The sequence below is a fragment of the Microtus pennsylvanicus genome, chromosome 10, assembly GCF_037038515.1.
Source record: "Microtus pennsylvanicus isolate mMicPen1 chromosome 10, mMicPen1.hap1, whole genome shotgun sequence".
Taxonomy (NCBI): domain Eukaryota; kingdom Metazoa; phylum Chordata; class Mammalia; order Rodentia; family Cricetidae; genus Microtus; species Microtus pennsylvanicus.
Genome location: NC_134588.1, coordinates 99,846,301 through 99,870,283, shown reverse-complemented (window position 1 = coordinate 99,870,283; position 23,983 = coordinate 99,846,301). Strand labels below are relative to the sequence as shown.

At 47.3% G+C, this 23,983-nt stretch overlaps 1 protein-coding gene across 1 annotated transcript in view; it reads right to left on the bottom strand.

The window, feature by feature from the left end:
• Nucleotides 1-18,750, bottom strand: part of Cnih3 (cornichon family AMPA receptor auxiliary protein 3) — a 99,159-nt gene extending 80,409 nt beyond the window's left edge. The window contains exon 1 of the mRNA XM_075989342.1: nucleotides 17,753-18,750. Within this exon, the coding sequence (XP_075845457.1) occupies nucleotides 17,753-17,833 (81 nt within the window). The 5' untranslated portion in view covers nucleotides 17,834-18,750. The remainder of the gene's footprint in view (nucleotides 1-17,752) is intronic.
• Between the last annotated feature and the right edge of the window lie 5,233 nt (nucleotides 18,751-23,983).

The window sequence follows — 23,983 nt, the reverse complement described above, 5'->3', positions numbered from 1 at the left end:
TTAAGAGGTAAATGAGGGTGCCTCCCTCCCATTCACGAAGTAAAATTACTTAACTCCAGACAATGACAAAAGTTGCTGACTCTGCAATTCTGCAAGCCAGTGGGCCCGCGGAGATGTGGGGGTCATATTAAATGGCACAGACAGGGCTGAAGAGATCCTTCCTGCCTGGCTGTGTGTAACAGGGTACTTCTCAGGACAGGTGGATGAGGTCATGGCCAATGAGCCCTAGGGATCTGCCTGCCTCTGCCTCCACTGCTCCGGGGTTACAAACACGTGACACCATACCTAACTGTTTTATGTGGGCTGTGGGAATCAATCTCCGGTCCTTGCGCTTGAGTAGATCTCTCTAAGCCCAGATCTTACTCTAACTCTTGATTCACACAATGGCTGTTCCTCCCATCTAGGTAGCTATGAGCTGTGCTGCTGGGGAGCTGCAGGGGTGGGGGATGATGCCTGTCACAGAAGCATGCTGCTGCCTCCAAGGCCTCGGAAGTGTTGATGATGAGAAGCTAAACCCTTTGCTAAGAGCCAGTGGACAGTCATCACCTGGGGGAGGAATACATTCAGGGCTATCAGCCCAGGAAATCAGTCCTGCTAGCCAGACCCCAGCCTCATCAAGCTGAAAATGGAGCTAAATATGCTCTTTACCCACAGCTCCATGGGAAGGCAACACATTCAGGGATCTGTGGATCCCTTGTTTTAGAGAAATGTTTGCTTTTCTCAAGTATGGGTAATATGACAGGCTGAAAGACAAAACCTAGGTGACCAGGCAGTGAACGTTGGCATTTTCTGGTCACCCACATTACACCACTGTCCTACAGTCTGAACTTTGCAGAACTCTATGTTTCTGCCCCCTTAGCGCAGTCCTGGTGGGACAGTGACCCCGGTCCTTCCCCGGTGCCTGAGAACCTGTCACACTTGGCCTAAGGTGACCATGCTCACAATATCCTAGAGAGAGAGTGACTGTGGAGCAGAGAGCAAAAGCTGGTTTTCCTTATTCTTCCTCCATTCAGTAATCTGGCTCCTTTCCAGAAATCCCTCTTTAGACTGACTTCCTAGAACCGTAATGATCCACACCCGACAGAGAACTGAGGCTATAAAAGGGAGAAGGAAAACTGAAGAGAAGAAAGGAAGCAGGCAGCGTGTGGGACCCAGAACCAGGTCTCAGGCTGCTTCCTCCGGGGCCTGCACCCCACATACAAGGAAATAGAAACTCTGGGGGTGCAGGGCCTGCTTAAGGTCAGGAGGAGGTTTGCTGAGAGTGCACAGTCTGTCAGCTGCCGGTCCCTTTCTAGGCCATGATTTTATATGTTTAAAACTGCCAACCAATGGGAGAGAACCATGTCAGGACCAAACAGCAGACTTTTCTCCAGTCAGCACATATGTGGTGCCGGCTTCTGCTCAATTCCCAGTTGGTCTCTAGAGCCTCCTGTCACCTCCGAGAAAAAGTATTCCAGGCTCAGTCTCAGTCCAGCAATGATGGAGTGAATTTGGGAGACACCATATCTGCTTCAAGTCCTGTCCTGTCTTCAGATAATGGTTCAGTCCAGAGATGATGGAGTGAATTTGGGGGGACACTACATCTGCTTCAAGTCCTGTCCTGTCTTCAGATAATGGTTCCATACTCTAAGAGACCATCTCTCCTCATCCATCATTCAACACACTTCATCTCCATAGCTCTTAAAAATTTGTTCCCAAACTGGGAGTGGTGACACACGCCTTTAATCCCAGGACTCAGAGAGCAGAGGCAGGTGGTTCTCTATGAGTACGGGGCCAGCCTGGTCTACAGAGCAAGTTCCAGGACAGCCAGGGCTACAGTACTAATACCTTCTTTAAAAAAAAAGGAAAGAAGCCGGGTGGTGGTGGTGGTGCACACCTTTAATCCCAGCACTCAGGAGGCAGAGGCAGGCGGATCTCTGTGAGTTCGAGGCCAGCCTGGTCTAGAAGAGCTAGTTCCAGGACAGGAACCAAAAGCTACGGAGAAACCCTGTCTCGAAAATCAAAAAAAAAAAGAAAGAAAAAAAAAGAAAGACAGAAAGAGAGAAAGAAAGAAAGAAAACAGAAAAAGAAATTGTTTCCAGCCTTACCTTCCACTCCAACCCTTGTGAGTCCACAGAACCAGTTTGTTGCCCTGGCAATCCAGAATCCCCATCAAATGAAGGCTCCCTGCTCTACCCAGTGTCCTACCAATGACCCATGACAACAAGGACAATGAAAGTCTATTCCATATTTCAGGCAGTCCCACAGAGTCACTGTAATAGAATGTGGCCATCATGGTTGTTTCCCAGTGACACAGAGCTGGGGAATGGGACACATCAACTCCCAAACTGGTCCTTTTGGGTCCTGGTCTGTCTGTGAACAGTGTGAAGCAGTTTGCAACTCAGGCACTGCTGTGGAAAATGCTCTTATACCCTGTAAAGATTTGTCACTCTTACTGGTTTAACAAAATGCTTATTGGGCAGTAGCCAGGCAAGAAGTATATGCAGTGTGACCAGACTAGAAGGATTCTGGGAAGAAGAAAGGCTCAGTCTATAGTCGCTATCCAGATGCAGAGGAAGCAAGATGAAAAGCACAAAAAAGGTACCAAGTCACATGGCTAAACATAGAAGAGAATTATGGGTTAATTTAAGTTGTAAGAGCTAGTTAATAATAAGCCTAAGCTAATAGGCCAAACAGTTTATAATTATTATAAGCTTCTGTGTGTTTCTTTGGGACTGAATGGCTGCAGGACTAGGCAGGACAAAAATTTCTGCTTACAGGCACAACAGCCAAACATGTAGCACAAAGTCCATATATGCAAGGTTTATATTGGACCTCTCTTCTTATATCTAAGGCTCCCCATGAACTAGAGTAGTACCCTCAGAATCCACCCAGTATCCAGGCTCTAAACTTCCCAATTCTATTTTCATCTTACCACCCCAAAGAACTAGCTCATCATTTAACCCTTTCCATACTGACACTCCTTCAGGGAAGCTACTAATTCCTTTTCCTGATAAGGTTTGCAGAACACATTTAAATAGTTTTTAATCCAAGATACAAATGTCTCTATTATATAGGGGGCCATCTGGGCTGCCACGGCTAGCCAGCCATGTTGCTATCAACTCTTTTTTTAGAGTTCATGAATCAGTTGCCAATAAGGAAGAAAAAAGGAGCTAGTGCCAAGACTCCATCTCCTCCCCTGCACTTTTCCCCAGCAAGAGAAGCGGATCCCAGAGTCCAAATGGACCATGTGAACACAGATGCTGAAAACTGATGCGCTGGAAATGTCAGCCCACGGTTCTAGACATCATGGCGGTGGGAGGTGGTGGCAGCTTACTTCCCAGCCCTGGAACCTACCAGCTGGGCTAAGTGATACTGTGCAGCCTCCAATAGATCGGAGACACACGCAGAGAAGAAATAAAAGGAGCCTGGGAGCAATGGAGAAAGGAGCATAGAGGGAAGCAGACAGAACAAATAAAACAAGAGAGGAAAAAAAGAGGGGAGGGAACCAGAGTCCCTAATTCTAGGACCATACAACAACCACAGACAGCTAAATCAGCCAGCCCAGAGCTGCTCCAGGGCAGTGGTAGAGAGCTAAATTCTACCTCATCTGCCACTGGATACAATGTAAACAATATGGATTCTACCTGATTTATCACTGGATATAATGTAAACAATATGAATTCTACCTAATCTATCACTGGATACAATGTAAACAATATGAATTCTACCTAATCTATCACTGGATACAATGTAAACATGAATTCTACCTGATTTATCACTGTATACAATGTAAACAATGTAAGTGGGAGCTATGCCTGGAAAGGCTAGGAATGGATTGCTGAGGAAAGGAGAGAGGAGGCATGTGTAGTACCTGTCTGTGGTTTTGCCTTGTGAGAGGGAAAAAGACACAGAGAATGGGAACCAATGGGTCAATGAGAGCCCATCTTAAGCACACTATCTGTGGATAGTGTGGATATTCAAAGGATAGATTATCAGCTCTGCTCCCTATGGCCAGACAGTCTCCGGGAAGTGAAGCTGCTCACACCCTGGAGGAGAGTAAGCATACAAGGATGGGAGTCCTCCGCCCCTGCATCAGGATGCTGCTGTTCCACTGGGACATTCGACCCATACTCTTCCAGTTTCACCAGAGGGTACATAAGTCTCTCCACCTGCTCCTCACCTCACTCTGCCACAGGAGGAAAGAGAACAAACTATCCACACAAGACAGGTGTCTGGGTAAGCACAGACTTACATTGCTATGACATTTTTAGTGGTGGTGGTCTGCGATTGGTCTTACCATTTCTTTTTCCTCTCTCTCTCTCTCTCTCTCTCTCTCTCTCTCTCTCTCTCTCTCTCTCTCATCTGAATGGATGCTTTGCCCGCATGTATGTCTGTGCACCACATGAATGCCTGGTGCCTACAGGTCAGGTGTCAGATCCCTGGGAACTGGAATTATAGATGCTGCAAGCCACCATGTATGTGCCTAGAATTAAACCCAGGTCCCCTGCAAGAGCAGCAAGCGCTCTTAACCACTGAGCCATCTCTCCAGCCCATAATTTTATCTTTTAAAGAATCTGACTGAAAACACACACACACCAACTTTCATGACTCAAATGACTCAAGGCAGGATTAAAAAGAATAAAAAAAATGAAGTGAGCTTCCAAATTATCTCCCAGTGAACTGGCAGATGTTCCGTGTCTGTGCCCACAGCAGCGCCCAACATAGCGCAGCAGTGAGTGTGCGAGTCCTGTCTCTGCCCCCTCCTCCATTAGAAAACATGCAAGGCTGCCTGCCTGGCCCACCCCTCCCCCTCCTCTCACCCCAGCACTGCCTAAGGGTATCCTGCACCTCTCCACTGACTTGAGATGAGAAATGCAAATCAGGTTTTAATGAAGTACAAAAATTTTTTTGGCAAGATACCCTTTTTATCTCCTAATAGCAGGTGCAATTGTCAGTTCACAGACAGCCTTGAACTTTCTCCACCCTAAAATTATGGGAAACACTACTAATCTCTTCTTGATGGAATCCCCTGAAATAACTGGCTATGGTCACAGGCAAACTCCTGGGAGAGTGGTCTTTGATTTAGAATTTAAAATCTCTGCTTAAGGACCATTTATAATTTCTGGCAACTAAAGCTTAATAAGATTTAAGTAAGGATCTTATAATTGTTTATAGAATAGAAATAATGCAATAAACCTGGCCAGGAATTTCTTCTTCACCACCACCTCCTTCAGCCTCTGAGACAGGGTTTCCCTGTGCAGCCCTGGAACTCTCTCTCTCTCTCTGTAGATGAGGCTGGCCTCGAACTCAGAGATCTGCTTGCCTCAGCCTCCAGAGTCCTGGGATTAAAGGTTGTGCCACCACCACCCAGCATGCCAGGTATTTCAGTGCACATATCTGGGCTGTCCCAGAGGTCTGCTATGGGAAGCCTGATCCCTAGTGATACTATTCTGGAAAGTTCTGGAAACTCTAGGAAGTTGGGGCCTAGCAGAAGGAAGTTGTTTCTTATGGGATATGCTTGTGTTGGGTCCCTCTCCCTTCTTCATGCTTCCCTGGCTGCCACGATGTGAGCCATTCTGCTCCACCACACCCCCTGTGCCATGGCAGGCTAAAAGGGGGCAATAATGCTTTGCTTCCTTAAACTGTTTCTCTCGGACATTTGATCACGGAAAGAGAAGTATGGTTAATTTGAACGGTACCTGCCGGGGGCCAAAGGGACAAGGAAGAGCAGACAGAGAAGAGAGATGAGAGACCCAGAGAGTTTCTCTGTGTAAGATTAGAGGAGTCACAGAATGATCATGTGATCTGGGTATTCTACTTTTACTATTTGCACAGAACTGGTAGCTGGTCTTGGGTAGGCATTTGTGTATGGTGCTCACTGTAGTATCATTCACAATGACAAGACGGAAATAAGTCAAGAGGATTAGTCGGGGTTCTCCAGAGGCCCTAACCAAGAGAATATGCATAATTACAAGAGGGCGTTCATTAGGTTGACTCACACAATCAGAGGCTGATTAGCCCCACAATGGCCTCAGCGGCCCAGAGAGCTGGGTGTAGTATGAGGCACGGGCCACATCCGGCTACCCTGCTAGCTTAACCCATGAAATAACCACATAGAAATTGTATTAATTAAATTACTGCCTGGCCCATTAGCTCTAGGCTCTTAGTGGCTAACTCTCACATCTTGATTAACCCATTTCTATTAAATCTGTGTATCACCACGTGACTGTGGCTTACCAGCAAGATTCTAACTTACGTCCATCTCAGGCTGGAGATTCATGGTGTCTGCCACTCTGCCCTTCTTCCCAGAATTCTGTTCTGTCTTCCCCACCTACCTGAATTCCGCCCTATCGACTAGGCCAAGGCAGTTTCTTTAATAACCAATGAAAGCAACACAAATACAGACAGACCTTCTATACCAGCTGGGAAAGCCAGCAGCTTCTCCATCCAAGAGGCTGGCAGTATTCAGTAAGAAAAACCAACCATGAAATGCCCTAGAGACCGAGGTTAGAGGCATAAAATGCCCTAGAGACTCACTGTAAGTTGATATTCAAAGGCCCCGGAATCATCTTGGTGCTGAGCCAAGATCGGGACAACAGAAAAAAACAAATGGGATATATGCTCACTCTAGAAGAATCAAGAACGCAGGTGTACACTCTTTCCCTCTTTCCTCTTCCTCTTGCTTTTAGTTCCATCCACGTCCCATGCTACTCGATGAGGCCACACACATTCAGGGTGAGTCTTTAGGGTTTGCCTACCCGTGAATGAGTCATCTCTGGAAATGACCTCACAGCCACACCCAGAACGCACCTTGACAGTTCACTAGGCATCTCCCAATCCAATCAACAACCAAGATTCGGCATCCGACTGCGCACTCATTGACAGACGGGAGGCTATGTAACACGTGGCATAAACACCTAATAGAACGGTACTCAGTTTAACAAGGAACCCAACTGTCATCTATGCCATCACATGGGTGAAACTTGCAGGCATGACATCAAGTGAAACAAGCCAGGAAGAAAGAAAAAAATGCTGTTTTCTCGATTTATATAAATAAAGTACCTAGAATTGTGAAATTCATAGAAAGTAGAAGAGCAGATGCCAGGACTAAAGGGAACAGGAAGTTACTATTTGATAGGGTGGATTTCAGTTTAGAGGTGAAGCTCTGGAGATGGGTGGTGGATGAAAACATGAACACACTCGATGTACCCATGGTGTGTTTAAAGGGGAATTAAAATAGTTAAGACAATATCTTCTGTATTGTGCCACAATTTTTTAAAAAAAAATCAAATTTTAAAATGTTAGAGAAGCTACACAGACCCCCAGAGTAGAAGCTGTAGAGCTAACAAGAACCCTTTCTTCCCCAGGTAGTCGGAGGAGATGTAGCTAAGGATAGGAGCAGGACCAAACTAGAGGAACCAGGCAACAGGGGAGCCAGTCTAAGTTTAGTTGTGCACGAGACCAATTAGCTGGCAGCTGGACAGAAAACAATCCAGTTCCACACACACTTGATTAGCATCTGCACAAGTTCTGGAGACAGACGGAAGCAGCCAGCGCCTGCCCTTCCTGTGCCTGCACAGAAGGCCATAGCAGCTAGAGGCACAGTTGTGTTGTGTTTGTGATTGCTCTCTGGTGCCCAGAGTTGAACTCAGGGCCTGGCAAATGCCACAGAGACTACACTTTCCTGGGCACTTGAACCTTGTACCAAACAGGCCTTTATACCACACTGGTCCTTCTTGTAGCCACAGAGAAGACTCAGGAGCAACCTAGTGGATGCTGTGCTCAGCACCTGCAGTATGCCACCCAGCAGGGCCAATTGCTAGACCCCGTTCTACAGGGGTCACCACTATCCCCAAAGCCACAGACTCCCTCTTCTCCCAATGATGAAACATGTAAACTTCTGGCTTCACAGACCAAATGAAGCTGCCAGAGATGACTTATCCCTGTCAACAGTCAGAGAGCCACCACCCACCAGCCACGGCACGTGTTCACATGTTAAAGTGTGTGAGGACATGGGCGTGCGCATGGACACAGAGGTCCCTATGAACCACCTGAGTCTGTCAGTGTCGTGGGAGCTGGCGACGGACTGAAGCACAGAATGGCTGAGATAAGAACAGAGGCCTCCCATGGGAAAGAACACTGGGAATTTAGATTCGGGAGAGACATCTTTCCTTTGTGGCCAGAGTAACGAACAAACACACCCAGAGGCCGATGCAGTCTAAGTGTGGTGCTGGGGTCCTGAGATGGCGGCTGGTGGGAGATGGGGTGCAAAGGCAGGCAGGACTTCGAACATCTTCCTACAGCATCCTCATCCACCCCGGGATCTTAAGCAGAGTCTTTAGTCTTACACCCTGCTGTAGGACCACCTCCTCAAGCCTGTCACATGGTTTAGTGTCTAGGGTGCTGAGTTTCATCTCTGTGGCTGTGATAAAACACCCTGACGTGAAGCAACTTGCAGGGGAAAGTGTTTGTGACAACTTACAACTCCAGCTGACCATTCCTCGTGAGGATGTCAAGGCAAGAATTTCAAACAGCCAGTCACATTACTTCCACCATTGTGAGAAACTGTATGTATGTATTCATGCTCACTGCAGTGATATTCTGTCTGTGTTTTAACAAATGTCGCTTGCTTGCTTGCTTGCTTGCTTGCTTGCTTGCGGTCGGTTCTGCTTCTCCACTCTAAACAGTTCAGGAACCTTGCCTAAAGAATAGTGCTGCCCACAGTGGGTGGGATCTTCCCACATTCTTTAACTGAATTAAGACAAGCCCTCACAGACACGCCCACAGGCCAACCCAAGGTTGACAACACACTTAGGTAATTCTAGTTCTCACCAAGTCGGCTTTAAGCTCCCTATCCCAGGTACCATACGGTGTACACGGAAATGCCGGTGGCTCCACTCCAGTCTACCCTCGGTTTAGACACCTTTCTCTTTGTTTGGCTTTATTTTGGCATATGTAAGAAATTCTCATGTTTGCCTCTCGCCCTATGCTAAATTAAAAATATTTGCCAGCCTCATTATTAAGTTCTACATTACTTATTCACAGACCAACTCAGGACTTAATTGTACACTTGGGAGTCTTCATGACCTTTAAGAGATTTAATCAGAATCCCAGCGCTATCAAGCATACAAAATCTCAGTCACCCATGAAGATTCAGACACCGGACATAAATGACCCCCCAGCAGCAGCCACCCTAGCCCCCCAGATCTGAGGTTGGAATGCATGGGCACAGCTGCCCTGTGTGTAGCAGGACTCACTTGGTGCCTCTCCTCCAAGCTGCACAATTCAGCTTCCTTTCTGAGGTCCCTTCAGTCACCATAAGAAGAAGCGACCTGAATTGCAAACATATGAGCTAGAATTTAATATTTGTGTCTTCTGAGCCACAAGGAGACTACATCTGGTTGCCAAGTGGTGTGAAAGAATGGTGTATTTCACAATTATGACCAAAAAATGGGTCTCACGGGGCCTGGGGAGATGGCTTAGCAGGAAAAGGCACTGGCCACCAAGCCTGACTGCATGAGTATGATCTCCCGGACCCACATGGTGGAGAGAAAAATGACTCCCACAAGCTGTTCTCTGACCTCCACACCTGCACCATGGCTGTGCGTGAGTGCGTGCGTGTGCTCACACACAGACACAGACACACACATAATAAATGTAATAAAATTCTCATGGGTATCACAGATGCTGATGAGATGGCTCAATGAGTAAGAATGTTTGTTGTGCAAGTACAAGGACCTCCCCCCTTGACTTGTCCCTTTGAGCATCTCCCCTCTGCCTAGAGACGCTGGACTATAAAACTCACTGCTGTGGTGGTTTGAACAAGCATGACCCCATAGGCTCATGTATTTGAATGTTTGGTCCTTGTTGGAGGAGGTGTGTCACTGGGGTGGCTGTGAGATTTCAAGGTCTCCTGCCAGGCCCAGTCTCACTCTCTACTCACTTCCTATGTACTTGTGGACCAGACGCAAGCTCTCAGTTATTGCCCCGGCACAGAGCCTGCTGCTGCCATGCTTCCTGACATGATGTATGTGCACTAACCCTCTGAAACTGTAAGCCAGCCCCCAATTAAACACCTTCCTTTATGAGCTGCCTTGGTCATAGTGTCTCTTCACAGAATAGAACAGTGGACAACCTTCCCTCACAGAGCCACCATGTCTGGGATGCCGCAGGCCTCCTGCAGATCCAGAAATGTATAATTTTAGAAACCCTCCCTATGACAATGGTAAGTCTAGGAAGAATTTGTCAAGCTTGGTTGATCCAGCGCATTAGCCGGATGCTGAATGGACTTACTCTGCTGTAGCGGCTCTAACCATTGCACCACCATGCACTGGCTACGGAGAACACAACAGACAGCAGCAGTTCCAGTCCCCATGGACCAGTGGAGCCATTGGGATGTAAGGCAAGGGACGAAAGAAATGGATCGGGTGGGCGGAGGCTTCACAGAGAATGTAAGGCAGGAACTCAGCCAGCCCAATAAGGAATGGAGGTGAGTAGACAGCATTTCACGGATGTGAAACTGCTAACTGGACCTAGTCTTGGAAGTCCTTTAAGGTCTGTCAGTAAAAGCCAGAAGGGGTTTTAGTATGCGGATGACGTGCAGAGATTCTTTCCGATGTTGAAACTACCTTTCTGGGGGGGGGGGGGTTGCAGCAGGTGGATTCATTCAAGTGAGATGAAAACTCAGGAGGCCAATATGGAAGTGATGGAGGAAGACCAGGGAAACAGCACTGCTGCTCATATTACAACATGGAAGGGATATTACACTCTAAGGAAGAACAAATGAAGCCTGGCCCAAAGCAGGGTCATGAGGCAAGGTAGCTGGTGCAGGTGTGTGTGTGACCATGTTGGGAGGGTGCATGTTCCCAGGGGCACAGATTAAAAGCTTAGTCTTGGAGCCACACAGTTGGAGGCAGTACCTTTAGGACATAATTCCATCACTTAAGGGACCCCAATCTCTTCATTCTCTTTTCTTGTTGCTTCCTGGTTCATATGATTTACGATTTTTCTCTGCTTCATACCCATGATGGACTACCTCAGTAGAGACCCAACACCATCAGGCTGCAGGATCATGAACTAGAACTTCAGATCTATGAGCCCAAGAGAATCTTTTATAGTTCACTCTCTTTGTGACAGAAAGCTAACACCTAACAGTAACTAAAAAAGGGGGAGTGGAAAGGTCCCTAGGTGGGGACCAGGTCCGCTGAAGCCTTAAGTGATGAAGGCACACGGGTTCAGTGTGGAACCAAATGGGCATGAGGCAGGCAGTCCACAGGGGCAGATGCAGGCCTGGCCTAAGGGCAGGACTAAGAGGCAGAAAGAAAACAACCAGCTAGAAACATGGGAAAGCATCCAGGGTAGAAAGAGAAAAAAAAATACAAGGTCCAAGGAATAATGGGAATACAGCCACAAGGAAGACATGCACAGCGATAGCAAGACCACAGAAAGGCCTCCATAGCACTAACTGGTACCCAGAGATGGCCCAGCAGAGGTCTGCCAGTGTCCTTGGCAAGCACTGAGCGAAGAAGCACTGTGGGCATAGAGCATGGGTCAAAGGTGGTCAACAAATATCTTAAAATCAGGGAAGAAATGCCTCTGGATAATACCGACCTTGTCCAGGCCTAGATAACGGATGCAGAGCGTTTGGCATACTATGTGTCTGAGAGAAGAACTTAAAGAGAAAGGGGGAAAAACCAGTCTGCAAAGAGAAGAGACTTGGAGACCTGAGACATGGTTGTGGAGTGAGGCACTAAGGATACAGGGAAACACATCTAATCAATATTCAAGGAAGAAATCAGCTTCAACAAAAGGGAGATCATGACCTGAGCCAGGGAAGAAATGGATTTGCCAAAGCATACGTGGAGAAATTCATGGAGGGTGGGTACTGTGGTCTGACTGTTTCATCAAAAACCATGTTGAAGTTTAATTGCAATTGTGATGGTATGAAGAGAAAAACTGCCTTTAAGAGACAACGAGGTCACGGGATACCACCTTTATGAATGGATTAAAGCTGTTATCGTAGGAAGAATTAGCTCTAAAGGTGGGGCGTGGAGCCTCCCTTCCCTCTCCGGAACACATGCTCGCATGCCGTGTGGTGCCTTCCATCATGCTGTGAAGCAATAAGAAAGGCCTTGCCAGGTGCAGCCCTTAGATCCGGGACCTGTGCGCACCCTTAACTGTGAGTCAAATAAATTTCTCTTGTTCCTGCTAAATGATGCGCCATGTTCTGTTACAGCAACAGGAAGGACCAAGACAGCAGGGCAGTGAGTGCTCCTGACAAAGGCCTCTGTCGCATCAGTGCAGGGCAGTGAGTGCTCCTGATTGGTGCGGGGCAGTGAGTGCTCCTGATCAGTGCGGGGCAGTGAGTGCTCATGATCAGTGTGGGGCAGTGAGTGCTCCTTATCAGTGTGGGGCAGTGAGTGCTCCTGATCAATGCGGTGCAGTGAGTGCTCCTGATCAGTGCGGGGCAGTGAGTGCTCCTGATCAGTGCGGGGCAGTGAGTGCTCCTGATCAGTGCGGGGCAGTGAGTGCTCCTGATCAGTGCAGGGCAGTGAGTGCTCAGTATTCACTGAGGGCATCAGGTCAGTTCAGTACCAGGCACAACACAGGTCCGTGAGGATGTGACCATGACTAGACCCAAATCCTTGGTGGATCTTGCAGGGAGTAGCCCACAGAGGTAAAAGACAGTGACAGAAAAGAATGGAGAAGGCACCATCAGACAGCACGTTGACGGGGACATTAGGCACTTCTCACCTTGTGGGAAGAAAGTCAATAGCAGAAAACTGGCCCCGAGAATGAAGGGCGGAGTCACATGAACACACAGCAGACAACAGAGAGCAGTGAGTGGGGGGGACAGGAGGAAAGTGAAGTCAGCTGTGCTCTCAGGGTTGGGACAGGTAGAAACCTGCATGGCAAGGCCACACGGCTTCACCTGCCTTTGTTTTTTTTTTTTTTTTTTTTTTTTTTTTTTTTTTTTTTTTGGTTTTCGAGACAGGGTTTCTCTGTGGCTTTGGAGCCTGTCCTGGAACTAGCTCTGTAGACCAGGCTGGTCTCGAACTCACAGAGATCCGCCTGCCTCTGCCTCCCGAGTGTCACCTGCCTTTGTTCGGAGACGAGAGAGTTAGAGAAAACCTGCCTTGGGGCCTCTGCCACATCCAAGCTTAGGAAGCCTAGAAACATCAGTAACTGATGAGGCTCTGCCAGCCAGCACTGGCTTGTTTCCAGAGCCTCCGAGTTCTATTCCCTCCGCTGCTCTTACAGCATGATTGATGGAGATAGGATGATGACAAGACTGGCTTTGGGAGGTGGCCAGCCAACACTCAACACAAGCTGAAATGAGAAGTGAATATCACAACCGACAGGGGGAGCCCTCCGGGTTCACCAGTGCTCCCAGGCCCCTGGCAAGAGGAAACATATCACAATGGACAGAGGGAGCCCACCAGATTCACCATTGTCTTCTCCCTTCCCCCTCCTCCACTGCCCTTGCAGGAGGACTGCCACTGGTATCAAGGACTCTGAGTCTCCTGGAATGGTTGGTCATTTTTGGCATCAGTTGTACTTCTCCAGGTTCCAAAGCACCAAAGTCCAGAATAGGATGTGTGCCCCTGGCTACCTAGGGTGTGGTCCCCAAGGGCAGTCAAAAATGGGCCAGGCAGAAGGGCAGGAGAATCCAGTATAAAGCTTCTGAAGCTCCTCCGTGCCCCGGGATCATCCTCAGCTGCCGACAACAGGGATGGGCAGTAAAGGCCCTTCTCTTTCTGTGTGGGTGGAGAGAGTCTGTGGGGTGGCCGGAGACAGAGTGGACAGGCAGCAGCTGCAGGTGGCTGGCTCTGAACGCTAGAGGATGGCTTGATCTAAACAGACCAGCAGTGAGGCCAGGGAAGGGCTGGCAGGGGCTGTGCTGCCCCTGGCTCAGAGCAGGTCAAAAAAGATGTCCAAGAAAAAGGTTACAATGAGCCCCCCCCCAAGCATCCAGTTTCACAAAACACTCCCACCTTTCTTCTTATAGATGGATAACTGGGGAAAGTGAGACGTGTTCCTAGTGGCCGGGTCTGACAGGTTAGAACTGGCCAAAAGGTCCAGCCATGAAGACTGTCTAGTAAAACTTCCCTTCAGCCGACTAGGACTCATTATCACCCGTGAGGCGCACTCAAACTCTACGGGTAAATGCCGGCATGAGCCCAAAGCCATTTCGAGATGGGGCGATACATCAAGCCTTTCTAGAGAGCGTCACTGGGGACTAATTTTATTTGTTAACTGCGGAAGTTCAGGGGGACTCTAGACATTAAGAACCTGGAAAACTAAAAGCCTGAAATAAGCGGTAATGCATCTTTGATCTTTTCACAAAACAGCTTCATCTGTGTTTATGTAATGAGACCGTCTGCAAACAGGCTCGGCCAAGCTGGAGCAGAGAAGATTCTGAATTGTGAGTAAACACTGCTCATCTCAGGCTGGCTGGAAACAGACATCGCTCCATGGGGCAAACCTTTCAAGACACTTGTGGGCTGCATCCACATGCAGCCTTTTAAATGCATTTAAAAACACCCAGTCTTCTCTGGATGGAAAGGTGCGGGTGACTTGACTATTGTTCCCTTGCATATGGCTGTATTTTCAAACTTTCTGGAATTGAACCTCTACCCTTTGGCTTTCATAAGCAAGTCTACTTTTTAAGAAGGTGGAGTAGAATGTCTTCTTTTAAAGAGGAATGCACAGAGCTGGGTGTGTAGTAGACACTTGTAATCCTAGCACTTCGGGGACAGAGGTGGGATGAGGGTGAATTCTGGGCCAGCCTGGACTACATGTCAATACTCTGACTGCAAACAAAGCAAAACAAAAGGTAGAAGGGATGGGGAAGATGTGTACTGTTTTGAACTTTACTGTACTCCAATCAGAAGTTCCAATTCTAAATATCTTACTGACATAGAAGGTAATGTTTTGGGTAGAAATGATTATTAAATCAATAATTCAAAGCCAGTGATTACAGTTGGGGAAAGGGCTTGGCCGTAAGACGCTCATAGACTCAAATCAAATCCCAGGTCCAACACAAGCAAGTTGCACACGCTTGGGAAGTTTCAGAACTATAGTTTCTTCCCGTGCAAAAAAGTCATCTGTGGGGACTAAACGATGCCCTGGCATGTGAGAGGCAATACCCACGAAGAACACAAAGCCATGGTTTCCAACAAACGAATGAAGAGCTCAGTCTCACTCGGCTTCTGCAAACCATAACAAATGTACCCAAATGCAGTGGCTGATGGTAAATAGTTTCATGTGAAAACAGTGCAGAGAGATTTCCAAGGCAAAAATCAATGTTTAAATGTGCTTATGACGAGCCACATCCATCTTTGCTTCTAGATATCCGGGGAGGCCGAGGAGGGGAGGTGGGGGTAGCTGGAGGTACACCTGAGAGGTCTTCTCCAAACTACACAGGTCCGAGGGTGGAGGACTACATACTGGGTAAACAGGAACTTCCGTTATTTCCCTTAAGTAGGCATGTGCGTGTACAGAAAAACAGAAGGGGGAAAACCTACAGCCTGCATCTCTTCTGGCCCAGGGGGTGCAGGCATTTTAACCACTGCGTATTAAATGCGGATTCATTGTTTGGGATGCCAATATATGCTAAGCAATCAATATGACTCATCAGACCAGGAAATGTATAGAAATATAAGATGCTGGAAAGAAAGCAAATGCACCATCTACTAACTCTCCTAAATATTAGGTTGATATAGTTACCACCATTCAACCAATACCCACAAACACACAGTGTGTGCATGAGGAAATCAGACCATATCTGAGTGCTCCTTTCGGTGTTCAGGAATCAAATCACTGGTGGGGATGGGATTGCTTGACTCAGAGAGAGAAGGAAAGGACTAGGAAACAGGGACTGTGCCTGTTGTCACCATGTCACTTCCACTAACTGTGCCACCAGGACCTGACTTGGGATTTGACTACATTGTACTCCCTCAGTTTAGGCCATGAGGGTTGGGGGTAGAGGCCAGCGCAGGATCGCTAGGACATTCAGACGTCACTTGGTCAACTTAGCTGCACAAATCATCCACTTAATTAACTTGTTCTTGAAGTGTTTGTTCCCCTCCCCAACCTCACCCAATGCACCCTGAGGGAGAGGAGAGAATTCTTTCTTGGGACCCACCCTGCTTCAGGGGCCAATGCAGTGAGTGCCAAGTCTGAAGGGGTTTGGGGTACTCTCAGGATCTGCTACCCTCCAGACAAAGCAAAACCAGAAAGAAACAGCAAATTAAGTATTAGCCTTCAAGAAAGTGGCTCCCTCTCCAAATCCAAAGAAGCCAAGGAAGTTCCTTTAGAACATGGAAGCAGATCTCTGCTGCATACTAAGGCACTTGCTACCCTGAACCCCTTTTTATCCTAAACCTGATACGGTTTCATTTTTTTCTTAGCAATTGCCAACAACCTCAAATCCCCCCGTCTGCAGTAGAATAGACCCAGCATTCCAGGGCAGAGAGGACAAATCCTATTACATCTAACAGGACTTTTTATATCAGCCCCCAAGTTCCTGCATAGGAATTCATTCCTAAACCACTGGTAAGTGATTACACAATCTTAGAAAGAGATGGACATTTTGACGTGCTCTACAGGATCTTCTCAAAGTCCAGGGGTTAGAAGCCCCTTTCTCCTCCCCAGACACTCTCCTTCTGTTCCTTGCCACAGCCCTTATGGCAGGAGATGCAGAGTTCTATTTTAAGACAAACCCTTTCACACTAGAAACCACTCAGACAAAACACCAGCATCTCAACTACTCCCCAGTCTTCTCCCTTCTGGGTCATCTATTGTACACAAGCTCTCCAAGGTTCCCCAGAGCCTCCAGGAGTTGGTCTCAGGGTCGCTCCTATTGCCCCACCCTGCTGGAAGGGCAAGGCTGCCAACAGCGGTTATCAGTCACTAGGACCTTGGCCCCTTCTGATCATCCTCCCCAGGATGAGAATGGGGACCTTAACCAGCCTCAGAAGGAAGCTAAGGGGTCAAGGGCTTGCGAAATGTGGCTCAGTCCACAGGAGACCTACTCCTCTTCCGGAGTCCTGGGCTCTACACCACACCACACTTGATGACCTACGACCCATCTGCTCTCCATACTGGAAGGAAGCCAGGGTCCCAGGGATGATGGGACTGACCAGATCACACTGGAACCTTATTTATCCTGGTCTTCCTCCCTCTCTCTTCTTAACTCCCATCCCTCTTGATTTCCCTCCCCTCCCGCCTGGCCTCTCCCTCCTTCCTCTTACAAGGCACTCTGGTTGTGTTTCCACTTTGTCTCCAATTATGTCTGAACGCAACCCACCACAGATGCTGACATTTTAAATGTTTAGTTGTTATAGTTACTTGACTAATTGCCTGGGCCACCAGCAGCGCTTCTTCTTTTCTACAGGAGGGGATGGGAGGGGGGAGCCCGGCAGATAGGGTTTTAAGCCACTACTTCGAACCTGCCCGGGACACCTTGCCACGCCCAGGAGAGTGCCCAGAGCAGAGGATCCGCAAGTCACAAGCTCCACCCAGGGCAAAGGTGCGCCCGCCCAGTACCTGTACCGCCTGGCCTCGGGGATGCCAAGAATTGTGTCTTCTGCCCCGGGACAAGGGAGATAGACAAGGTCTGCTCAACAAATGCTTCTATCTGGCCTCACAGTCCGCCCACGCCTGCGACGTGTAGAAGGCAGGTGAAATGAGGAACCGAGGTGGGCCTGGGCGAGGTTGAGGGGGTCTTTGGGGCAAAAGAGTTAGAAGCCGGTAGCAGGTTACTCACGTGCCAGATAGCGAAGAAGATGAGTGCAGCGCAGAGCACCAGGGACAGCATGTAGCAGAAAGCAGCGAAAGTGAAGGCCATGGTTGAGGACCCCGATCCCACCACACACAAAGCCGTTCCCTGGAGACCAGTGCCCTCCCAAATGGGAGCCAGGAAAACGTCTGCACACTCCCGGTAAAACCAAAGGCTAGGAGCACGCACAACAAGCAAAGGCAGAGTTGAGGGTCAGTGAAGCCGGCAAGATACGGGCAGGACGGGAGACCCAGGACGTGGAGCGGCCACGGGCACAGAATGTCGCTGGCGGCAACTGTTCCCCTAGCCAAAGAGGAAATCTAACCAGTAGAGAACACCTGCAGACCTGTGTCAACTAGGGAGGCTCTTGAGACCAACAGGCATCGGGTGCGAGGACTCCACAGAGGACCAGGCGAGGAGGTCCGGTCCCCTGGAAAGAGCCTCTCTGTCCGCTCTGGAGCGGTGAAGCGAGCGCGCCACCCAGACTCCGGGAGCGTCCGGCCAGATGCGGGGGCTCCGAGGTCCTCAATCCCACAGCCGATCTGTCCCCGAACACAAGTCTTTAGGTGGCGGCCGAGGCGAGCCAGGTCCCGTTAGTCCTGCACCCTGGGCTGGGGTCTTCCAACGCAGCTGTGCGCACGGAGATGCATCCGGCCCCGGCCCCAACCGCGGTCCCCCGGCCGCCGGCTTCCGTAACCCGGTGCCTGGGAAACTGGGTCGGACCGGGGCGGCGTGGGCTCCAGCCTAGAGGGCCAGCTCCCGGCCGGGCGGCCGTGGCGCGGGTTTCCGGCCAAGTGCTGCTCGCGACTGAGCGGGGCTCCACCTGCTGCTGCTGTCGCGGGCCCCGCGAAGACTGCGGCGCTGGGACCCCTCCCTCGAGACGCCCCACCCTGCCGGCTCCGGAGCGCGCCCTCCCTGCGGGCGGAGACTGCAGCGCTGGGGGCCGGGGAGGCGGTGGCGAGGAGACGCGGTGCGCGCCCGCCTCTCGGAGGAAACTTGCGGCCCCGCGCGCGGAGGCGGGAGGGGCAGGGACTCTTTAAGCACGTGCGCCCAGAGCGAGTGGGAAGGCGGAAGGCTATGGCGATGACGCGCCCGCCGCCCCTAGGCTTCCAGCAGTTTTGTGCACATTAGAGCGGGAAGTGAGGGGACTTGGACACGGGAGTGGCTTGGCTCCTGTTGGTTGGGTCCTACCATGGCAGATTTCTCAGATTGTAAGGTACTCTTGATCTGGAAGTGCCTTTTCAACCCAACCTGAGCACCGTACCCCCTACCCACCCCCGCACTCCCCCCACCGCGCAGAATCCTGCATTAGAGCCCACCCCTGGCGTGCTACACGATCTCGTTCCAGCTGACTTTGGGGTTGAAGGAACCTGGTGCCATAGATAAGGCAGTAGCAAGTGTTTCCATGTTGCTCTATGGCATTGTCTCGAGCTTGTACTGTTGGAGGCAGACTCCCCTCATACCTCCAACTTTCTTAGCCTCAAATAAAACCTGCTTTCCTTATCAGAAAAGTAGCAATGAGTACCTTCAAACTAAACAGGACCTAGCAGGTAGCACTTGGTACCCAGTCAATCCGCAAATTGTAGGGACTGCACACTCCACCACAGGGCTTAAGCATCTTAAACGTTTGTATCATAATCACTCAATGAAAAATGTTCCAATCCTGCAGATAGAACTTGAATTTCAGGTGAGTCAGTCCAGAAGGCAAAAAGAAATGTCCTGGAAGATGACTGGCAAGGGTGTGATAATAGATGTCACACCTGGGGCTGCCTGAACACTCCACTGCACACTGACAGGTTGTGTGTTTCCTCATTAGCTGTCCTCCACTGCACAAAGAAACTTTCCTCAGGAGATCTAAGAACTGCACTAATCTAGGTATAGAGATACAAAGTTAGAGGGCAATCTGATACTATTTCCATTTAGCAAAATGATTGTAGTAAGTCGTCCTCTGGGCATTAACAATTCCCCAACCATGGATTCTTAGCCAGGTTTACTATAGCAGGCATGAGTTTTCTCCTGTTGCAAGCCTTAAAACAAAGCAGAAAGCAGCTGGTTACTCCCAAAACCTTCATGCTGCTGTTGCATCCGTGGGCACATCTCACAGTGGCACTCGATACAGTAGCTCACTGGGTTCGCTGCTGTTGATGAGTGACAGACACCCCAGAAGCCTACATAGCAACTTCTAGCATTATGAAAGACAGGCAGCAAGGAGGAACCTCCCTAGTCAGTGCCTACTTGATTTTTCCATGCCCATGACCCAAGATTCTTCAGCAACAGAGTCTTATCATCAAGTTCCAGTAGGCAACCAAGAGCAAAAGACAATATCCTACATTTCTTTGGGATTCTTTGAGACACCCCTAAATTCCACAGACCCTCCAAGTTAGACACAGAAATCTAAAAATATTAGGACTCGCTAGGAGTGAAAACATGCAATGTTTGTCTTTTGTGTCTGGAAACCCTTTACTCTAAACACTTAATACACACACACGCGCACGCGCACAGACACACACACACACACACACACACAAACCCAAGAAAGAAAAAACAAAAAAACAGAAAGCATTTCCAGATGTTTCTAAAGTTTTGGCTGCAATGCCGGACTTTCTAGTAGATGTAAGGACAGTCTGCAGAGGGGATTTCTATGACATGTTTCTCACTGATACCATTTTTCTAAAGTATGAACAATAAAGCTTAGTCTATTGGCTAAGGTGTTATTCTCAACTGAACAAGATCAAAAAGGCTTAGATTTCTCATTTTAAATAAATTATTAAGAAGCTGTATGTGAAAGTTTCCTAGAAAATAAATATTTTACTGTCTTGATTTATAACTTGTCAAATAAGCTGCTTTCTCACTTAAGTAGGAATGTTTTCCAACAAGCAAAACCATGAATTTAGGATGAATGTATGCTTATGTAGATACCATTATTTTTTTAATGACCATTGAATACTTCATGTCTGAAAATGCTTGATTATGCTTAAGTACATGTTGGACAGTTTTAACATTTGAAGTATATTTTCTTAGAATTTTAAATTGTTTTTTATCAACATCTTAATTCAGAATTTTTTTCAAGGGTGTTATTGTATAAAAATTTATCCTCTGATTTTTAATCTATCTTTTGATTAATAATTATAATTTAAGAAATTAAACCCTAAGCTTCGATATAATGTGCTTGGCATGTTGGTGAATGTGTATGTAAGGATTAATAGCGTTTTCTCAACCCTTGTAGATTCTTAGTTTGCAAGAGACACGTATGACAAAAGAGAGATTTACAAGCAAAGACAAATAGAAATTTACTAACATGTATATCTCATACACTCATGGGAGACACACAGAGAATGAGGAGCTCTCAAGAAAGTGGCTTTGAGCCGGGTGGTGGTGGCGCACGCCTTTAATCCCAGCACTCGGGAAGCAGAGGCAGGCGGATCTCTGTGAGTTCGAGACCAGCCTGGTCTACAAGAGCTAATTCCAGGACAGGCTACAAAACCACAGTGAAACCCTGTCTCGAAAAACCAAAAAAAAAAAAAAAAAAAAAAAAAAGAAGTGGCTTTGAATTCCAGCTTTGAATCACATCTTCGAGGGACAGCACAGGCCTTGAGAAGTGGCTAGGCAATGGAGGAGGAGTATCCAGGTGTGGTGACCTGGAGGAGAGCAAATAACAGGCAGAATGAGGCCGTTTGGGTGGATGGGCCTAAGGTCCAAACTTGCAATATGTGGTCAACCTGTTCTCATGATAGGAGAATGTGAGCTTGTTCACGTTGGTTGAAGGGGAGTCTTCTGTCTTTCTGAGTGTATCCTGTCTTTAGGCAGGTGGAGTGAGGGCAGAGCTCTCCTGCATGTACCCCATCTTCACTGCTTTTGGCTCAGCAATCATTTGTTTGGGGGTGACATATTTGGGTCTCCCACACAAACTTTTAAGAATTAATTTCAAGTATCATGCATTTATGTCAGTAGCAATAGCGGGGAAACCATGCTTTTGTAAAAAATCATCAAATTATTTTGTATTGAAGACATGGGAAGCATGTTTTCCTGTCCTTGTTCTCTCGGTGTAATGCCTTGGAGGGCATTCAGGGCATGTGACAGACCCTCCCAGATGCAGTGTATTATAAACTTCACTGTGTTGTAGGAGGCTGCTTGGCTGCTTGTTCATTTCCCGGTCGTCCAGACTCCCAAAATAACCACACAGAAACTGTATTAATTAAATCACTGCTTGGCCCATAGCTTAAGTGTATATCTGGCTAACTCATATCTTAAATTAACCCATCTCCATTAATCTGTGTACAGCCACGAGGCTGTGGCTTACCAGGTAAAGTTCCAGAATCTGTCTCTGGCAGGGCTACATGGCTTCTCTTTGACTCTGCCTCCTTTCTCCCAGCATTCAGTTTAGTTTTCCCCACCTAGCTCTACTCAATGCTATCAGGCCAAGCCAGGTTCTTTATTAACCAATGGTATTCACAGCATACAGAGGGAAATCCCACATCACCTCCCCTTTTCTGTTTAAATAAAAAGGCTTTAACTTTAACATAGTAAAATTACATATAATAAAACAGGTATCAAGGAAGAATTACAGTTACAATATTTATATCTACTTTATCTTTTATCATAACTATGGAAAACTAATTATAACTATCTATTCTTCAACTTCATCAAAGACTCCAGAAGGATATAATATTACCTAAGTAAACAAGAAGTGCATTGTAAGCAACTTCCAAAACTCTAGAAATGACAGACATCTTGCTGCCTAGACATTCACCCAAAGTTCTTCTGTATCATTGGGGAACCCATCTTCAGCCTACTGGCCCATAGAATCCAGAAGACTTTCCCATAAATCAGGAAATTTCAAAGACAGTCTGCCTATCTTGGCAGTTTGTCAGTCACTTTTTTTCTGTGTCCTATAGAATGTCTGGCAGATTCTTTCATGAAGCAGGAACCCCAAAGGACCATCTCACCTTTAGGCAAGTTTAGCAGTTATCTCTCTATGGATCCTGCATGTCCAGCTCACATAGCATAACATCAAGCAGTCCATGCAAGAGCAATTTCTTGCCCAAATGGCTAGCAGACTCCATAAGGAGCCTCTTCAATGCCCATCTTCCTCTTGAAGTAATTGGTTCTTATGGGAGCAGATGTGTCTCACTGTCATGAAAAGTCCTAAGTTATTAAAACATTTTAAATGCCATATTCTGTAGTCTCTGAAAGGTTTGAAGAATACCTATTCATCTGAAATACATTTTTGTATATCTAGAAAATTTAACTAACATGACTACATGCTTGACTATTATAGATGATTATCTGTTAACCTATATTTCTTAATTATACATTACATTTTTAAATGAGCTGCACAAAACACAATACCTTAATCAAGAGTAAAAATATACATATAACAAAATTGACCTTAAATTTGTATCAATAAAGCAAGATCCATACCAATGCAAGTCTCTATAGCATATCTCCCTTTAAATGTCAAAAAACATTTATAAACAGTATTTGGGAATTTGAGCATAGTTCTCTTCAAACTGCTTCCTGCTTTTTGTTGGGCAGAGTATTTTTGGGGGTGTTCATGGTGACCTTTAGGGAAGGGGTCTTGGTCCATCAAACCATGTTAGTCTGGAAGGATTCCACAGGTCCTCATCCTCTGTGGAAACAAAGAAAGCACCTCTTTTCCAAAGCAACATATCCTTAGACTCATATTTTGAAATCAAGATACCTTTAAAGTATATATGTTGGCTTAGCTTAGCAGTTCCCAGAATCAAATGTCTCTCTGCAGTCAAAAAATTCAAAGAAAACACAATAGTATACATAATCCAGACTCTCTGTGTATATTCCATCTTTATGTGGCTGATTTTTCTTTATTCCTTTTAATCTATGACTGTCTGTACTCAGTCACTTAAAAAAACTTTATTTTTTTTAAAACCATTTGCTTCTTTTTATAACTGTCTATATTCTTTTTCTTTTCTCTCCCAAGCCTATATATATTTATCCAATATTGTGACCCATTTAGAGGTCTTCTTTATCTGAGTCTGTCTTTATTGTACATCTGTAATCCTTTTCTGACCAGGCTGACTTCTTTTTTTTTTTATTTTTGAGACAGGGTTTCTCTGAGCTTTTGGTTCCTGTCCTGGAACTAGCTCTGTAGACCAGGCTGGCCTTGAACTCACAGAGATCCGCCTGCCTCTGCCTCCCGAGTGCTGGGATTAAAGGCGTGCGCCACCACTGGCGAGGCTG